Genomic DNA, 18122 nt, shown 5'->3' with positions numbered 1-18122 from the left:
GCTGCAGGTCAGGAGTGAGGGGCATGGGGGGAGCTGTGGGGCGGGGAGCAGGGGGCTGTGGGGCAGGAGTGAGGGGCACCAGGGGAGCTCACCAGATGGGGTTGGCGTTAATGGCTCCATCGAAGAAGAGGATGTAGAGGCAGAAGAGGCCGACGATGAGCGCATGCAGAGTGGAGACACACCTGAGAGGGACATGCAGGGGGGTCAGCCTCCCCTGGGGGATCACACACAGTTCAGCCCCCCCATGTTCGCCCCCCTGGATCACACATAGCCCCACCACGTTGCTCCGAGCGCCCAGCCCCCGTGTCAGACAATGGCTCCTTTCAGCCGATCAGATGCCTCACGCGCCAGGATGTTCTCAGGCTAAGCCCACCAGGAATGTCTAGATGGCTCCTGCTGGGGGTGGGCCTAGTGGTTAGATGTTGTTGGGCTGGAAGCCAGGACTCCTGGGTTCTACCCCAGCTCTGGGAGGGGAGTGGTGTCTAGTGGTTAGATGTTGTGGGGCTGGGAGCCAGGACTCCTGGGTTCTGTCCTTTTCCCCTCAGGCCCAGAGGACTGCAGTACCTGGAGTTCCACTCGCACTTTTTGACAGTGGTCAGGCTGCAGTAGTGGCGACTGAGCGCCAGTGAGAGCTGGGGGCTGACAGCCGAGAAGAAGAACTGGAAGGCCACGAAGCTGCCGGCCACGATGCAGTAACCCAGCCGCGTGGACTCCTCCATGGCCGCTCAGTGGCACCTGTGAAAGGAGCGTGGGGTGTGAGCATGGGGCCCCACTGGGATGGGATCTGGAGCCTTCTGGTCATGAAGCACCAGCCCCCACATCTGAGCGGAAGGAGAATCGCCATTGGCTGATAGCACTATAGGGCATATGACACACAGCAGAGCTGCTCTCATTCCTTGCAGCAAAGGACAATGGTACACACACACCCTGCCAGATTTCTGTGGAGTGGCAATAAGTCTGCGTCACAGAGGGGAGAGTACTTAGGAGTTTAATTCTCTGTAGGTCCCCTGTGCCCCTGCACTGGAAGCATCACAGCAATGCTCAGCCCTTTGCCCTTCCCCCACTGCAGGCCCTTGGCGCCGTGTGGTGCTGCCCCCACTCCAAGTCAGGGGATTTTGCTGGGGCTCTCAGTGGCTGTCGCCCAGCAGACCAAGGCCAGCGGGGAAGGGGAAGCACCAGCAGCCCCCAGGATGTACCCCACTCTCTGGAGGTGAGATGGGGATCTGGCCCCCTGGAGCTGGGGAGAGAACCCATGGGGAGAGAGGCCTGATGTTGAAGAGAGAGGGAGCATTATTGAATGATAAGGGGGCAGGAGCCAGGACTCCTGGGTTCTATCCCTACATCTGGGAGGGGAGTGGGGTCTAGTGGTTAGAGGAGAGGACTGGGAGCCTGGACTCCTGGGTTCTAGCCCCAGTGAGGGGAATGAGGTCTAGTGGTTAGAGCAGGAGGTAGGACTTCTGAGTTCTAGCCCCAGCCCTGGGAGGGAAGCAGGATCATTTTGGTTTGTGAGCGAGAGGTGGGATCCTCCCAGAGGCTGGAGCTTTAAACCAACCCCTGGATCTGGCAGGCGCTGGGTGATCCTTGCCCACAGGAGCCCTGCTGACTGTAATTAAGGATTCGCTTAATGAGCTTCCTGCAAACTAACCTCTGCACTTCAATCAATATTTGCTGCAGACGTGTCCTGCTGGAACCCTGAATGGATTTCAGGGGCAGGGCTTTGGGGTGGGAGAGGGGAGTCAGGGCAGGTGACTTGGAGGGGGCAGGGTGTTCGGGGCAGGTGACCCAGTGGGGTGGGAATTTTGGGGCAGGTGACCTGGCTGGGGGGAGGGCGGTTTGGGGCAGGTGACCTGGCCAGGGGCCAGGGGTGCAGGATTCGGGGCAGGTGACCCAGTGGGGCAGGTGACCTGGTGGGGTGCAGCATTTGGGGCAGATGACCTGGTGGGGTGGGGGGCAGGTGACCCTGTAGGGTGGTTTGAGGCAGGTGACTCGGTGGGGTGGGGGATTTGGGGCAGGTGCCCTCCCCCAGCCAGCTGGGAGGTCTCTATGATCACAAACCGAACAGGCTGTGAAGCTGCAAACTGACCCTGGTAGATCGAACCCCAGATCCACACTGCTGCCTGGCCGGCCGGAAGGAGCAGGAGGGGAGGGTTTGCAGATTGGGACTGAGGGGCGCTGGCAGTGGTGGATTAGTCAATGGGGTCTGTGCCCAGGGGCCCCAGAAAAGTGAGTCCCCATACCCCCCCACCCCCTCCCAGCTGGAGCGCCAGGTAGGCGGGGGAATGGACTGCAAGCAGAAGGGGTGAGGAGGGGCTCCCACTTGCTCTGGCCCAGGGCCCCACAAAACGATAATCCGCCTCTGAGCACCGGCAGAGCTGAGCAGGGAGCCCAAGGCTGGGCTAGCAGGGGCTGCCGGTCGGGAGTGAGGGGCAGCAGCAGGGCTGGGCTAGCAGGGGCTGCGGGTCAGGAGTGAGGGGCAGCAGCAGAGCAGTGGTGGAATGGCAGACAATAGGAAATAGAGGCTCCTGCTCTCCTGTCCTTTTGCTCTGGGCACGGGGAGCCGTTCCAGTGGGGCCAGGAGCCCCCAGCTCCATGGGGCAGGGCCCAGCATTCCCAGCTGGAGCTGAGCCCACCCAGAGTCAAGGGGGATCTGGCTCGCCCTGAGCAGAGACCCAGGTGGGAGTGATCCTGGGAGCCTGGTAGCGGGCGTGTGTGGGGGGAAGGGCAGGCAGTGCCATGGGGCCCACAGACTGAATACTGGCTCCCTATGTGTGGGGAGGAAAAGGGGTCTGGGTGGGCGAGGTTCCAAGAGGGGCTGGAGCCGACCCTCCTCCTCCTCCAGACCAGATACCACGGAGACAGGCACCGTGTAGGTACGACGGCTTAGAGCCGAGCCCACTGCCTGCCATGCCCATCAGCATCGTCTCATTGTTCCCTGCCCCCCCCGGCTGCCCCCCCTTCTTGTCTGACGCTTTGGCCCCAATCCTGCCAACGCTGCCACGTGCTTCAACTCACTGCCAAGCAGCGAAGCAGAGTGCGTGCAACAGCGTTGGCAGGCCTGGAAGGTGTTTGGGGCAGTGCTGGTGTCTTTGGTCTGTGTGCAGCACCTGGCACAACGGGGTCCTGGGCCATGGCTGGGGCCCCTCGGCGCTACCGTAATACACCTAATAAATAACGTACAGCGCCTGGCACCACGGGGTCCTGGGCCATGGCTGGGGCGCCTCGGCGCTACCATAATACACCTAGTAAATAACGTACAGCACCTGGCACCACGGGGTCCTGGGTCATGGCTGGGGTGCCTCAGTGCTACCATAATACACCTAATAAATAACGTACAGCACCTGGCACCATGGGGTCCTGGGTCATGGCTGGGGCGCCTCGGCGCTACCGTAATACACCTAGTAAATAACGTACAGCGCTTGGCACCACGGGGTCCTGGGTCATAGCTGGGGCGCCTTGGCACTACCGTAATACACCTAGTAAATAACGTACAGCGCCTGGCACCACTGGGTCCTGGGTCATGGCTGGGGCACCTCGGCGCTACCGTAATACACCTAATAAATAACGTACAGCGCCTGGCACCACGGGGTCCTGGGTCATGGCTGGGGTGCCTTGGCGCTACCGCAATACACCTAATAAATAACGTACAGCGCCTGGCACCACGGGGTCCTGGGCCATGGCTGGGGCGCCTTGGCACTACCGTAATACACCTAATAAATAACGTACATGACTGCACATGTGGTCCTGGCCATGCTGGGGGCCCGGCATACCGTAATACACCTTAGTAAAAAACGTAAGCGCCTGGCACAGGGATCCTGGGCCATGATCCTAAGCCCGCGGTAGCACTCCTGCAGCTGCGATGCGCAGCTCAGCCCCACTTGCGCTGACCTGCGGTTCCACCCTAGGCAGTGACTGCCGGGTCAGTGACCCTGCGTCAATGAGGAACAGTCGCCATTTGCAGCCCGTGGTGTGGAAGCGCTGGCTGTGGCTGTGGCAGGGGGTAGCTACCTTGGATCCTGGCCGGAGGTTTTTCAGAACAGCGGGACGAAACGGGGCAGCGATAGGCTGCGGTTTACGGGTCCACTTCAGTGCGGAGGGGCTGGCACAGACGGCCTCGCAAGCTCCCTGCCCCACCGACAGCCTGAGAGCGGTATACTCAAGGTCTGGATGCAGTGACAGGAACTGGCTCAATCAAGATGCCACCTCGGGCTTTCGCTGCCAGGCAAACGGATCAGAGCCAGAGAACAAAGCGATGCAGCTCGGAGCAGGCGGTCACGCGGGACGAGCGGCCACATTGTGCCAGGCATCGTGCCAGCTTCTGTGTTCACGTGCTTGCTGGTGCGGGGGGGGAGCCACCTCACACAGACTGATCACGAGGCTTGGGTCAAATCGGAATTAAGTGGGGGGGGAAATAGAGTAATGCCACGTCCACCTGAGCGGCTGGAGTGGGGTGGGGGCTGGGAGTGTCGGGACTCTGGGTTCTATCAGCTCCAGGAGGGATGGTGGTTAGAGGCGGGGAGCCAGGACTCTGAGGTCTATCCAGCCCCAGTGAGGAGTGGTGGTGGTTAGAGTAGGGGGAGGGAGCCAGGACTCCTGGGGTCTATCCCAGCCCGGAGGGGAGTGGTGGTTAGAGTAGGGCGAGGGGAGCTAGGACTCCTGGGTTCTATCCCAGCCCTGGGAGGGGAGTGGTGGTCAGAGAGGGGAGCCAGGACTCCTGGGTTCTACCCAGTCTGGGAGCAGGGATCAGGACTCCGGATTTATCCCGCCTGGAGGGGAGTAGGGTTAGAGGAGGGGAGCTAGGACTCCTGGGTTCTCATCCCAGCCTGGAGGGAGTGTGGGTATGGGTGTGCATGGGAGGCATTTCAAGGAACTTGGAACTCCAGGAGAAGCATCCGACATGCCAGCTCAGGGGCGGGTGAGACGCTCCATTCAGTAATTAACGTTGCAAACACCAATGCCAGGGAACTGAAACATGCAGTTAAATAATCCAGTTCCACACCTCTGGCTACGCTGGGCCAGCTCCCTCCTGGGGTAATTATCATATTCATTTTGGAGTCACTAAGCAAATTTCAAGTAACAAAGTGGAAAACTTGCAGCCAATTCTCCCCCGTGTCCACCCCCGCTCCCCAGCCACTAACCCTGTCGGGCGTAATGCCCTCCGCGGTGGGGCAGCCCGGTGCGTCTGCACACCCAGATGGGAGGCCCTGGCTGCGTGTCAGCTCAGGGATGAGTGACAGATACCCTGATTTCAGGGGGCTCCCCCAGTGCCCAAATGCACGGTGCCAATTTCAGTGTCAGGGGGTTGCCACAAGAGTCAGGCAGCCCCCTCATGATCCCCTCTTCCCACCCCACTGGCTCCCCAGTCCTACCCAGGCAAGCTGGAGATCCTGGAAGAAGCAGGATTAGTGGTTAGTGGGGGGGGGGAAGCAGGGACTGGAGTGAGGGATTGTCTATCCCTGAACCCACAGTTGCCCCCAACTCCTCCTCCAGGGACAGCCCCCCATGGATCCAGCTCCCACATCGTCCCCAGGGCACAGCCCCCCAGGGTTCAGCTTCTCACACTGGTCCACATCGATCGGCTTCTTCCCCACTCGCCCCCAGGACACAGCCCCCCATGGATCAGCTCTCCCCACTCACTCCTTGGATCCAGCTCCCACACTCGCCCACATGGATCTGGCTTCTCCACACTGGCCCCCAGGACACAGTCGTATGGATCCAGCTCCCCACACTAGCCCCCATCGATCAGTCCCCTCATCGCCCCCCATGGATCCAGTCCCCCCACTCGCCATGGACCACAGCCGCCCCATGGATCAGCTCCCCAACTCGCCCCAGGACACAGCGCCCCATGGATCCGGCTCCCCCAATCGCCCCGGACAACCCCATGGGATCCGGCTCCCCCACTCCCCATCTAGCACCCCATGGATCCGTTCCCACTCGCCTGACACAGCACCCCATGGATCTGGCTCCCCCCTCGCTCGCCCTGCCCTGCGTGGCTCGCACGATCCACCCACCTGGGGAGCTCCTGCCCCTGGGCGTGGGGAGCCGGCTGCTCGGAGCCCAGGGGCTCCCGGCCACCCAGGCGGGGGTTCCGCGGAGCTGCCACATCCCAGCCCCACGCCCCACTCCTGGCTCTGACGGGGGGGCCGGCCAGCGCCCCCGCCTCCACCAATCCCTGCGCAGGACACGCCCCCTCGTGGGGCCAGTCACGCCCCCCACCGCCTTCCCCCACCCATCCGCGGTGAGAGCCGGCCAGGTGGCAGGTCCCGAGGTGGGAGACGGGCCAGCGCCGCCATGGGGGTGGCGCTGAAAGAAGCAGGAGGCCTGGGTGCGGTCCCTGTGTGGGGGTGGGGCGGGACCCAGGACGCCTGGGTTCTGTCTCCTGAATTCACAGCTGCTCCGGGATTAATGCAGGTGGCGGCTGGGAGTCAAACTCCTGGGTGTATTCTTGGCTCCGAGAGGCGCCTGGGGCGGGGGAGGTCTAGTGGTTAGCGCCAGAGCTCCTGGGTTTCTAGTCTCACTTCTCATACCGCCTCCTTATGTGACCCTGAACAAGTCACGTCCCCTCCCCGTGCCTCAGTTTCTCCCTTTGAATAATAGGGACGATACACACATCTCCTGGGGCAATGCACATGCAATACCCTAAAGAGAGAAGCTGCTGCTTTTGTCTGTGGCCACAGCCCCGTGTTTATAGACACACCTTTCAGGGTGTCACAAAACGATATACAACAAAGGCAGGAATCACGTAATCCCCTATTGAAATCCAGCTACTTCTGGGGTGGGATCCAGGGGTGGTTTATCCAGAGATCCCTCATCCAGCGCTGAGGTACAGTCACCCAGGGGTGGAACACAGCAGCTGTTTATATCAGGACTCTCACCTGGTGCTGAGGTGCAGCCACCCCTAGGGTGGGGCCCAGCAGGTGTTTAACAGTGGCCATGCCACAGCTTGGGGCAGGAGTGAGGAAGGAGCCAAGTGACCCTCGGGGGAGAGAACAGGCCCGAGGGAGGAATCAAGCAGGAAGGTAACGTTCCCTCCCTCCTGTCCATAAAGCTGAAGTTGGAGGCCTGCTCCCTCGCCTCCGGCAGGAGGTCTGGTAAAGCAGGGCCGGGGAAAGGTAAGCCAGGGCACCCTCTGGGCCAGCGAGGAAATGGTGGAGGAGAGGGTCCCTGGGTTAGGCCTCAGGAGAGGTGGGTTCAGTGCCTGGCTCTGCCACAGAATCCTGAGTGACCTTGCGTGCATCACTCCCCTGCCCTGTGACTCAGTTTCCCCATCTGTAAAATGGGGTCATTGACCCTTCCTTTGCTGTGGGGCAGGGACTGTGTCTATACAGCGCCTGACATAATGGGGGGGGTGATCTGTGGGGTGGGTATTGAGGAGGGAATTTAAATGTTTATTAGAAAATATTAAAGAAAGGTGATACAAAGAGTTTGATGTGTCAGTCGTTGGTCATCGGGGGGAACATACAGAGCATGGGGGGACGCTGGCAACTGGTTACGGTTCAGCATATAGTACACACAGCCTGTAATGTCCCCAATGCGGGGTATATGGTGTTTGGGGTCAAGATATAGTAGGGGGGCAGTGAGGGTACATCGCTCATATATTAAATAATAGCAAAGCCTCATGCTTGGGCTGCAGGCCAGTCCTCCCACCCGGACGCTGGGGGGTCCAGATGGTTCATACCTGGCTCTGCCCCATGTGCCCCCCACCTGGGACAGGGGGCCCCCTGTTCTGTAACCAGCCGGGAACCAGGAAATCCTGCCGGTCCGGGCACGTCTGGGGCAAGGTGCGAAGGGCTCGGCAGCCCCAGGGCACTGGCTGATTCATCCTCACCCCGGCCAGGGAAACCGAGGCACAGACAAAGGAAGGGACTTGGCCAACATCGGGGAGTGGGGGGGAAGCCCCCCAGATCCGGGCCCTCTGCCGGGGGGGGGGGGGGGGTGGGCCGGGGGCGCGGGACTCACGGGCGCGAAGTGGGACCACGTGCCCGGCTCTACCCCACGGGAGCCCCGCCCGGTGGGGGATGGCCAGGGAGCGGCGCGGGCTTACGAGCAGCCTGGTGTGATGTGGCTCCGGCTCTACCCGGCAAGATTTAGACGGGGGCGGTGCAAAATGGCGGCGCCAGTGGGGTGAGCGGCGGGGGGAGGCCGGGGGCGCGGGGCCGATGGGGGGATGAAGCTGGGAGGTGGAGGTGTGGGGGCAAGAGATGAGGTTTTTGGGGGGCTGGACATGCCCAGATGGGCGAGGATGAGAGCTGGGGGGTGAGGTGTGGGCAGAGATGAGGTGGGGGCTGGGGCCATGCCCAATGGGGGATGAGAGCTTGGGGTGGAGGTGTGGGAGAGATGGGGTTTTGGGGGGCTTGCGGGCAGCTCAGATCGGGGGATGAGGACTGGGGCTGGATGCTTGGGGCCAGAGATGAGGTTTGGGGGTCTGGAGACATGCCCCAGATGGGGGATGAAGAAGTCTTGGGGGTTGGAGGTGTGGGGCAGAGATATAGGTTGTGGGCTGGGGACATGCCCAGATGGGGGGATGAGAGCTGGGGATGGAGGTGTGGGCAAGGATGAGGTTTTGTGGGGTGGGAATGCCGCAGATGGGGAATGAAGTGGGGGTGGAGGTGTGGGCCAAGATGAGGTTTGGGGGCGAAACTGAGGGACTGCCCAGATGGGGGATAGAGACTGGGGGTGGAGGCTGTGGGGCAGAGATGAGGTCTGGGGGCTGGCGACATCCCAGAGGGGATGAGAGCTGGGGGTGGAGGTGTGGGGCAGAGATGAGGTTTTGTGGGCTGGAGACATGCCACCGAGGGGGATGAGAGCGTGGGGTGGAGGTGTGGGCAGAGATGAGGTTTTGGGGGGTGGGGCATGCCCAGATGGGGGGGATAGAGCTGGGGGTGGTAGGTGTGCGGGCAGAGATGAGGTTGGGGGGGCTGGGGGACCATGCCCACATGGGGGATGGAAGCTGGGGGGGAGCGTGTGGGAAGTCAGAGCATGAGGTTTTGTGGGGCTGGAGACATGCCCAATGGGGGATAAGAGAGTGGGGGTGGAGGGTGTGGGGCAGAGATGTGAGGTTTGGGGGGCTGGGGACATGCCCAGATGGAGGGGATGAGAGCTGGGGTGGAGGTGTGGGGCAGAGATGAGTTTGGGGGGCTGGGGACATGCCCAGATGGGGGGAATGAGAAGCTTGGGGTGGAGGTGTGGGCAGAGAATTGAGGTTTTGGTCGGGGCTGGGGGCATGCCCCGATGGGGGGATGAGAGGCGGGTGGAGGTGATGGGGCAGATAAGGTTTTGGGGGCTGGAGACATGCCCAGATGGGATGAGAGCGCGGAGGTGGAGGTGTGGGCAGGAAGATGAGGTTTAGAGGGCTGGGGACATGCCCCGATGGGGGAGAGAGCGGGGGGAGTGTGGGCCAGAGATGGGTTTTTGGGGGCTGGGGGGCATGCCCCGATGGGGGATGAGAAGCTGGGGGTGAGTGTTGGGCAGAGATGAGTTTTGATAGGGGCTGGGGACATGCCCGATGGGGGGATGAGAGACTGGTGGGTGGAGGCTGTGGGGCAGAGATGGGGTTTTGGGGGGCTGGGGCGGCCCGATGGGATGAGAGCTGGGGGTGGAGTGTGGGGCAGATGATGAGGTGTTGGTGGGCTGGGGACATGCCAGATGGGGGGATGAAGAGCTGGGGTGTAGGTAGTGTGGGCAGAGATGAGGTTTTTGGGGGCGGGGACATGCCAGATGGGATGAGAGCAGGGGTGAGGTGTGGGCAGTAGATGAGGTTTTGGGGCTCGGGGCATGCCAGTGCGGGAGATGAGAGCTGGGGGTGGAGGTGTGGGCAGAGATGGGGGTTTTGGGGGGGTGGCAGCTCAGATCGGGGGGAGGAGCTGGGTGGAGTGTTGGGGAGAGATGAGGTCTGGGGGGCTGGGACATGCCCAGATGGGATGAGAGCTGGGGGTGGAGGTGTGGGGCAGAGATAAGGGTTTGTGCTATCTCCTGTTGTTTTGGGGGGATGAGAGCTGGGGGTGGAGGTGTGGGGCAGAGATGAGGTTTTGGGGGGCTGGGGACATGCCCCGATGGGGGGATGAGAGCTGGGGGTGGAGGTGTGGGGCAGAGATGGGGTTTTGGGGGGCTGGGGGCATGCTCAGATCGGGGGGATGAGAACTGGGGTGAGGTGTGGGGTGGAGATGGGGTTTTGGGGGGCTAGGGGCATGCCCCGATGGGGGGATGAGAGCTGGGGGTGGAGATGAGGTTTTGGGGGCATGCTCAGATGGGGAGGATGAGAGCTGGGGTGGAAATGTGGGGCAGAGATGAAGTTTTGGGGTGCTGGGGCCATGCCCAGATGGAGGGGATGAGAGCTGCAGGTGGAGATGAGGTTTTGGGGGGCTGGGGGCATGCCCAGATGGGGGGATGAGAGCTGGGGGTGGAGGTGTGGGGCAGAGATGAGGTTTTGGGGGGCTGGGGGCATGCTCAGATCGGGGGGATGAGAACTGGGGTGAGGTATGGGGTGGAGATGGGGTTTTGGGGGGCTGGGGGCATGCCCCGATGGGGGGATGAGAGCTGGGGTGAGATGTGGGGTGGAGATGAGGTTTTGGGGGGCTGGGGGCATGCCCATATGCTGGGGGCGGGAGGTGGAGTGTCTGGGAAGTGTGAGGTGAGGGGATGGGCGTGTTGGGGGTCTGGAAGCCTCCCCTCCCCGTGGGGGGTATATGGGAGTTTGGGGGCAGGGCATGGGGGGGCTGAACGTGTTTGGGGGAGACACAGATGCAGTGTGTATGAATGGGGGGGGCAGGAACAGGCGATGGGGAGCTCTCCCTTCCCCCACCTCCCCCCGGTAGATTTCCTGTCCCCATGTGCTATGGTCAATCTCTAAGTTACGTCTCTGTCTGTTTCAAGGTCAGGCATGGCTGAGCCTGCCCCTTCCTCCCCCGTCACTCCGCATCTCCCAGCTCCAGCAGCAGCCTCCTTCCTCGCCAGCCTCCGCCCCGCGTCGGAGGGACAAACTGCCCACCATGAACGGTGTGCGGAACCTGCTCCGGGCCCGAGAGCTCTCTGCCGGACGCGGCGTCCTGCGGCAAGCGCTGCTGGGGAGGGATCGCCCATGGCTGCAGGGAAGCAGCTGTGCCCAGGTACCAGCTGTCCTTCAGCAGGGCAGCAGGCCGGGCAGCAGGCCGGGCACCACGTGAGAGACAAATTCCACGCGGACCCTGCCCTGAGCAGCTCCCAGTCCAAAGGAAACCAGCTCAGGGCGTGAAGCCTCAGGGAGGGGATTGTGTGTGTGTGTGCGGGGGGGAGGGAGGGGAGCAGGGACTGGGAGTCAGGACTCCTCGGGTTCTGTTCCCTGAACCCACAGCTGCCCCCCGCAACTCACCCCCCAGGGCACAGCCCGTCATGGATCCAGCTGCCCCACAACTCCCCCTCCCAGGGCACAGCCCCCCATGGATCTGGCTTCCCCCCACTCGCCCACAGGGATCTGGTTTCTTCTCCCACTCGCCCCCCAGGACAAAGCCCCCGCTATTTGTTGTAATCTGAGGGCCAGGGAAAGAGGGGCACCAGGCATCCGTTCCTACGAGTGGTATCGCAGCGGATCAGTCCAGTGGACAGGAGGGGCTGCTGGGAAGTAGTCTGAGACCCCGCGGTTTCATTGCACACAGGCTGCTAAGCAGCTGTCAGATGGTACCAGTCACTGCTGGCCTGCAACCTGGCATCCAGTGCCTGTGAGCCAGGGGAATGGAATGGCGCTGCAGAGTGTGGTACTGATATCTAGGGCCTTGCCCCACTGAGCGAGCTGTAATCACCAGGTAACATGACAGCTGCTAAAGGCCCCGTTTGTATCCAATTCTTTGCTAGTCCTTCTGGCTGGTGCCTGTACGGAGCATCCGGAGCAGCGCTGCCCTGAGCCATTCTGAGCTCGTCCACTCGGCAAGGGGGGACAAAGAGAAAGACAGAGGGTTCCGTGATGGGTCCCTGGTGCCCTTTGATGAGCTCTTTGAGCGGGCCCACGAGGGAGACAGGAACAAAGCCGCCTTCAGCCGAGCGGTGGAGCTCTTCTGCCAGAGGGACGTCCGGCGCAGAGGTCACATCGAGTTCATCAACGCGGCCCTCAGGAAGATGCCGGAGTTCGGTGTGGAGCGGGATCTCGACGTCTACAACAAGATCTTGGATGTCTTCCCCAAGGAAGTGTTCGTGCCCCGCAACTTCATCCAGAGGATGTTCAACCACTACCCGAGGCAGCAGGAATGTGGGATCCACGTCTTGGAGCAGATGGAGAACTATGGTAGGGGTGGGGGGTGCCCAAACACCCACAGCAGCAGTGTGGAGTAGCGGTTAGGGCTGGGGGGAGTGGGAGTCAGGACTCCTGGGTTCTATTCCCAGTTCTGCCACCGACTCCCCATCTGAACTGGGCAAGTTGCTTAACCCCTCTGTCCCTTAGTCTCCATGGTGAGGGCCGGTGAAGGCACCGTCTGTGTCTCTTACCTGCCTCTCCCTCGTATGCGCAGGCATCATGCCCAACAAGCAGACGAAATTCCTGCTGCTGCAGATCTTTGGTGAGAAGAGCCATCCCATTCGCAAGTACCAGCGGCTCCTGTACTGGTTCCCCAAATTCAAGCATATCAACCCGTACCCGGTCCCGGCGGCCCTCCCCCAAGACCCCGTCGACCTCGCCAGGATCAGCCTGCAGCGCATTGCCGCGGACCTGAGCGCCAAGGTCACGGTTTATCAGGTAACAAGAGGCGCTCGGCTGTAGTGCATTGCCCGTAGCCATGGGAGTGACTGAGTCTCACGCACTGGGGTGTGAGCGCCGCGGGGGAAAGGACTCTAACTCGCCAGGGCCTTTTGCTGCACAGCGGTGGAGTCCCAGAAAGAGCAGGCGGCTGCCACCAATGGAGGCAAAGCTCTGGTCAGCTCGAACAACCCCTAGCACAGCCTGATGCAGAGGAGAAGGTGCTTGCAGCAATCGGGGCATGGAGCACCCTCTAGACTGTTCTATGCGCCAGGGAGTTTTCTCCTGTTACCTGGGGTCTGGCCTCCCAGGGCTCAGTCCCCAGTTCGGGCAGGGGACCCGGCCTTTTGGGTTCTACAGCCTGCTGGGCTGTTTTGAGCTGGGGGAGCAGGTCAGGGATCCCATGCGTGTGAAGGATGCTGTCTCTAACAAAGGTGTCTTCATCCTCGCAGTTGCCTCTCACAGATATTTCGGATGCCGGAAAAGAGATCACCCAACTGCACATCGTAGGTATGGGATGCCCTGGACAACCTTGCCTTTGCCTGGCTGGTGCTGGATTATGTGGGAGCGAAAAGTCTCTAGCCCGTTGCATGTGTCACCTTTGGAGCCTTAGCTGGAGGGGACGTCAGCACTGAGAGCGCACGGCCCTTCGAGCTGCTGGCTGGAAGCAGCCCACGTGGCTCGTGATTTCTAAGCCCCATGTAACCCTGGACAGACTCAGCGGGGGGCGTTCGGGTTGGGTACGGGGGCGTCTCTCTAGCCCCATTGACATGGATTTGCTCAGCTTCCTTATAGCCTCGCCTCTAACCCTTCCTTCCCCCGTTAAATACTGATGCTGCCCCGGTGCTGAGGAGCCCAGTGTCTTTAGAGACACTAATGAGCTAAGCTTCTCTGTGGAGCATCGCATCTGGGGTAACAGACGCGCAGCTTGGAAGCCCAGCTCCTAGGTAGGAATCGCAGCCTGGCAGCTGGGGGCTGTATGCGGCTCGTGCTCCGGAGAGCTTCCCCACGTGGGGTGCTTTGGCTTGGTGCGAAGGCCGTTCAGCGCAGAGCCATTGGATTATGTTCATTCTCTCCCCAGGTGGCTAATCCTTGATTTGTGGCATGTGTGGTTTCCCCTCCCTTTAGGAATCCAGAGCCCCGATCAGCAGGAACTCCTGGCTCGCCACAATCCGTCCAGGCCCGTGTTTGTCGAGGGCCCCTTCCCCTTGTGGCTGAAGAAGACGTGTGTTTATTATTATGTACTCCGGGGAGAGCCGCTGCCTCCTGAAGAAAAGGTAAAGAATGGCCTTGCCTCCCTGCGTAGGCCTGGGGCTGCTGGCTCTGGGGAGGAGGGTCTGTACTTCCAGGCTGTTCCCCTGCATTGCAAACACCACGGAGTTGGTGCTGCTTTGGTGAATGACGTGAGTCACTCTGGAAACACTGTAAGTCTTGTGGAGGTGGGGCAGGGGCAGGGGCTGGTTCATGGTGTGTGGGGAATGGGCTTTGGGGGCTTTTCCCCGATAGGGGGTGCTGTCTCTGACCCCCAGCATGGGGACTGGCTTGCTTAGGGGAGTCAGAGACTGGAATATGGGGCTTTTCCCCTCTCGGGGGCACCAGTTCTATTCCCTCCTGCTTTGGTGGAGACCAATAATTACCTCCACCGGACGCCATTCATAGGCCTGCACATAATGAGTTTGCCAGGTCTCAGTTCATTCCTAGCTGGGCTGGTGAACATATCGTCGAAACCACCAGCACAATCTGCAGTGACCAGGCCCCTCACCAACAGCCTCACTGGAGAGGCCGGAGTCCCCTCTTCCACTTGAGGTGGGAGGCGGGGTCTGTCCAGGGCTGGCTCAGGGATATCGGACAGGAAGTTCGCTCTGCAGACACACTGGGCTGCCATTCTGGCATCTTTCTCTGGAAATCCAGAGGCTGCACAAGCTGAAGAGTGGGCTTGTCTTGTCCAAGGAGGGCAGAGAGATGCATGTGGCTCAGCGGTGCTGGTTAGCTATTGAGGAAGGTAGAGGTGTTTGGTGGGGGTATTTACTCCCCCTGTATAAATATCTTTCCCCCTTAGGAAGAGGTGATCGACTCTGAGAGGAACTTCTACTACCCCATGCACCTCGACCTGGACCTGGACCGGGACCTTTGGGACGACGAGGAATTCTACGTGGATGAAGGTAACACGCGTGGGGCTGGGCCGCTGAAGTGGGGGCAGATTTAGAGCCAATCAAATCTACTGGGACAGTTGGGCAACAGGAGAGCCAGAGCAGCTGGCAGTGAAACAGAAATAGAGCCCAGAAACTGATTCATCCCTCTGGAGGCTGTTCCATAGGCTAATCGACACCTCTGTCCTCACTCACCCTAAACTGAGATTGAGGGATGTGATCATTCCCCTCTATTCGACTTTGGTGAGGCCTCATCTGGAGTCCTGTGTCCAGTTTCTCAGTGCCTAACTCCACCTCTTAACCAAAGCCGCTCCCCCTCAGTATAAGCTTCCAACACTTGTAATAGTTTGCTGTCAGCCTCTAAGTCGCCAGTTCAAATCCAGCCCTGCTCAGCAGTGGATGAAGGTTACTGCCCAAGTTAATAGTCCCCATCCTAATCCAGAGCTTCTGAGAGAGGTCTGCATAAACCAGCCCTGGCACTGGTTAGAATAGCAGGGTTGGAAGGGACCTCAGGAGGTATCTAGTCCCACCCCCTGCTCAACGCAGGACCAACCCCAACTAAATCATCCCAGCCAGGGCTTTGTCAAGCCTGACCTTAAAAACCTCTAAGTAAGGAGATTCCACCACCTCCCCAGGTGACCCATTCCAGTGCTTCACCACCCTCCTAGTGAAATAGTGTTTCCTGATATCCAGCCTAAACCTCCCCCACTGCAACTTGAGACCATTACTCCTTGTTCTGTCTTCTGCCACCACTGAGAACAGTCTAGATCCATCCTCTTTGGAACCCCCTTTCAGGTAGCTGAAAACAGCTATCAAATCCCCTCTCATTCTTCTCTTTGGTGGACTAACCAATCCCAGTTCCCGCAGCCTCTCCTCATAAGTCATGTGCTCCAGCCCCCTCATCCATTTTTGTTGCCCTCTGCTGGACTCTCCAATTTTTCCACATCCTTCTTGTAGTGGGGGGGCCCCAAAACTGGGCACAGGACTCTAGATGAGGCCTCACTAATGTCGAATAGAGGGGAATGATCACGTCCCTCGATCTGCTGGCAGTGCCCCTACTTATACCGCTCAAAATGCCGTTAGCCTTCTTGGCAACAAGGGCCCACTGCTGACTCATATCCAGCTTCTGAGCAATCACAGGCTAATAAGAATGATCTTTTTCCTCCCCCTCTTATCTCTATATCTGATCCCCTAAGAAAGAAAGTATTAAGGTTACTTAGATCAGCAGATACTTTTCTTCCCTACCTTAACACGTCAAATCAGAACTCGTCTGCAGCGGGATACAATAGTGACTTCTGTTCTAAGCGGCTGCGTGGTAGCTGTTGTGTTCTGCCCCAGAGGTGGCCACATTTCAATGCCGGGTGAAAAAAATAGTTCCTGGATGTGTGGACTTTGCACCAGGGACCCGAAGTCCTTGACAGACAAGCCGCCTCCCTCCTGAGGGTGGAGGATTATTGTTGTTCGGTGAATTGACAGTTTTCTTGTGGAGGGAGGGGCAGAGGTGAGATTAGGACCCCAAGAATCCTGATTTCCAGTCACCCCGTTGGCATTACTGGAGTCCACTGCTCCATTGTGCTGTGGGGTTTGCTAATATTGACGCTGCTTCTGTTCTCTGTCCTGTCCCCTGCAGTGGTGGAAGGCCCAATCTTTGCCATGTGCATGGCCGGGGCAGGAGACCAGGCCACTTTGGCCAAGTGGATTTTGGGCCTGCAGCAAACCAATCCCATTTTGAGTCAGACACCGGTTGTGTTCCACCTCACACCGGGGCCCCGAGAGCTCCAGGCGGCCTCGGACTCGGAGAGCGGCGAGGAGGAGATCCCGCAAAGTTGGCACATGAAGCAAGAACTTTAAACCTGCCTCCATTTCGTCGCCTTCCTTGGGGATTGTTTAGCTGCATGCGATCGAGCCGATGGGCCAGAGGGAATCTGCTTCAGCAGCCACCGTGGCATAGGAACGGATCCGTCCTTTCAATCAGTCTGAGCCACTTTGAGTAGAGTCCCATGTAATGGGGGTGCTGTGACTATCTGTCTCCTCCCCATGGCCATGCTTCCTTCACTTTAGCACTAAGGACAGTACCGGGTACGGGGTGAATGCGCTTAGCCGCCAGACGATTTGATGTAGTAGCCTCACATTTGGACCTGATCATTGTTCTGGGTGGTCTCTGATCGCGGCAGGGGGAGCCCAGAGCCTCCTGCGTTGTAATCCCAGCTCCTATTAAACCACTGCCCCGGGCATGGAGCAGAGACGTTATTGAAAAGCCTTCAGCACTTTCCGAAGGAGGCAGGGAACGAGTCCTGTTCCGGCCCTGCTGGTCCTTCTCCATGAAACGGGGGCAGGTCAACATTACAACATGGCTTTGTGTGTGTGTGTGGGGGAAGCCCTGCCCAAGCCATGGGGGCCTAGGAGAGCCTGCCCCAGTTCCCCATGCCTTCTGCTGAAGCCGCTCTGAAAACTAGCCAGGAGCTGGCCTGACCGAGGGTGTTCAGAGCCTGGGCTGCTCTGGCTGAGGAGAGTGGGAGGGCACGGCTGCTGATCACAGAGCAGCTACTTGCTGGGGGGGTCGTGACTGCGCTGAACTGCCTCCAACCAGCTAGTCAAGTCCAGCTGGTCATGGGAACTGTATGGGTAGAGGGGCTGGGCCTGGGGTGGGAGGGGGTGTCTGCTGGGGGGGTTTCTGGTGTGGGGGAGCATGGTGAGTAAACTGTCCAGGCGCTGGCTGGGTGTAAGGCGCTGTGTGTGTGCATGTGTGCGCGCGTCCGTCCGTCCGTCCGTCCTGGCTTAAGCATCTGGGACCATGGTGGATGGAGCAGCCATGTGCTGGTTGGGCCATGGGGTGACCTATCCTGGGGGGCTGACAAACGTGGAAGGAAGGGTGGTGGCTGGCAGGGGTGTGGGTTGACCTGTCTATCCCAGGGCTTGGGTGGAATGGTTGTGTATGGGCTGGGCCCTGTTGGTGGGGGTCAGTCTGGTGGGGCTGGGCCCCAGGAGGGGGAAATGTGATGGGTGGAGGAGGCTGGGTGGTTGTCGTAGCTTCCTACTCAGATTTGAACCTTAGCGTTCATAAACTGAGAAGCTAGCATGAACCGCCCCCAAGCTTATTACCAGCTTGGATCTGATCTCGCTGCCACCAATCAGGATTCTGAGTAGCTGATAAACTCTCTGGTCCCCCAAACCTTTCCCTGGGGGGGACCCCCAAGACCCAGATGCCCTGAGCCTCCAACAAAGGGAAATAACCCACTTCCCTTCCTGCTCTTTACTTCCTCCCAGATTTTCCC

The 18122-nt window shown here is 60.0% G+C and overlaps 2 protein-coding genes across 2 annotated transcripts in view; one reads left to right on the top strand and one right to left on the bottom strand.

Annotated features, from left to right (window-relative positions):
• LOC116830836 (TLC domain-containing protein 4-like) overlaps positions 1 to 6116 on the bottom strand; it is a 13814-nt gene extending 7698 nt beyond the window's left edge. Inside the window, exons 1-3 of the mRNA XM_075061209.1 lie at positions 6009 to 6116; positions 565 to 735; positions 93 to 182 (exon numbers count right to left, since the gene is read on the bottom strand). Of these exons, the coding sequence (XP_074917310.1) occupies positions 93 to 182; positions 565 to 719 (245 nt within the window). The 5' untranslated portion in view covers positions 720 to 735; positions 6009 to 6116. The remainder of the gene's footprint in view (positions 1 to 92; positions 183 to 564; positions 736 to 6008) is intronic.
• A 4733-nt stretch (positions 6117 to 10849) lies between these two features.
• ECSIT (ECSIT signaling integrator) lies at positions 10850 to 17138 on the top strand. The gene is made up of 7 exons (XM_032790096.2): positions 10850 to 11102; positions 11824 to 12250; positions 12474 to 12697; positions 13150 to 13207; positions 13826 to 13974; positions 14757 to 14859; positions 16478 to 17138. Exons 1-7 carry the CDS (start codon positions 10986 to 10988, stop codon positions 16696 to 16698), a joined length of 1299 nt encoding a protein of 432 aa, XP_032645987.1. The 5' UTR covers positions 10850 to 10985; the 3' UTR covers positions 16699 to 17138.
• Positions 17139 to 18122: the final 984 nt, after the last annotated feature.

This window comes from Chelonoidis abingdonii, chromosome 26 (assembly GCF_003597395.2).
Source record: "Chelonoidis abingdonii isolate Lonesome George chromosome 26, CheloAbing_2.0, whole genome shotgun sequence".
Lineage (NCBI taxonomy): Eukaryota > Metazoa > Chordata > Testudines > Testudinidae > Chelonoidis > Chelonoidis abingdonii.
The sequence above is the reverse complement of the archived record's forward strand: the minus strand, read 5'-3'. Positions and strand labels throughout refer to the sequence as shown.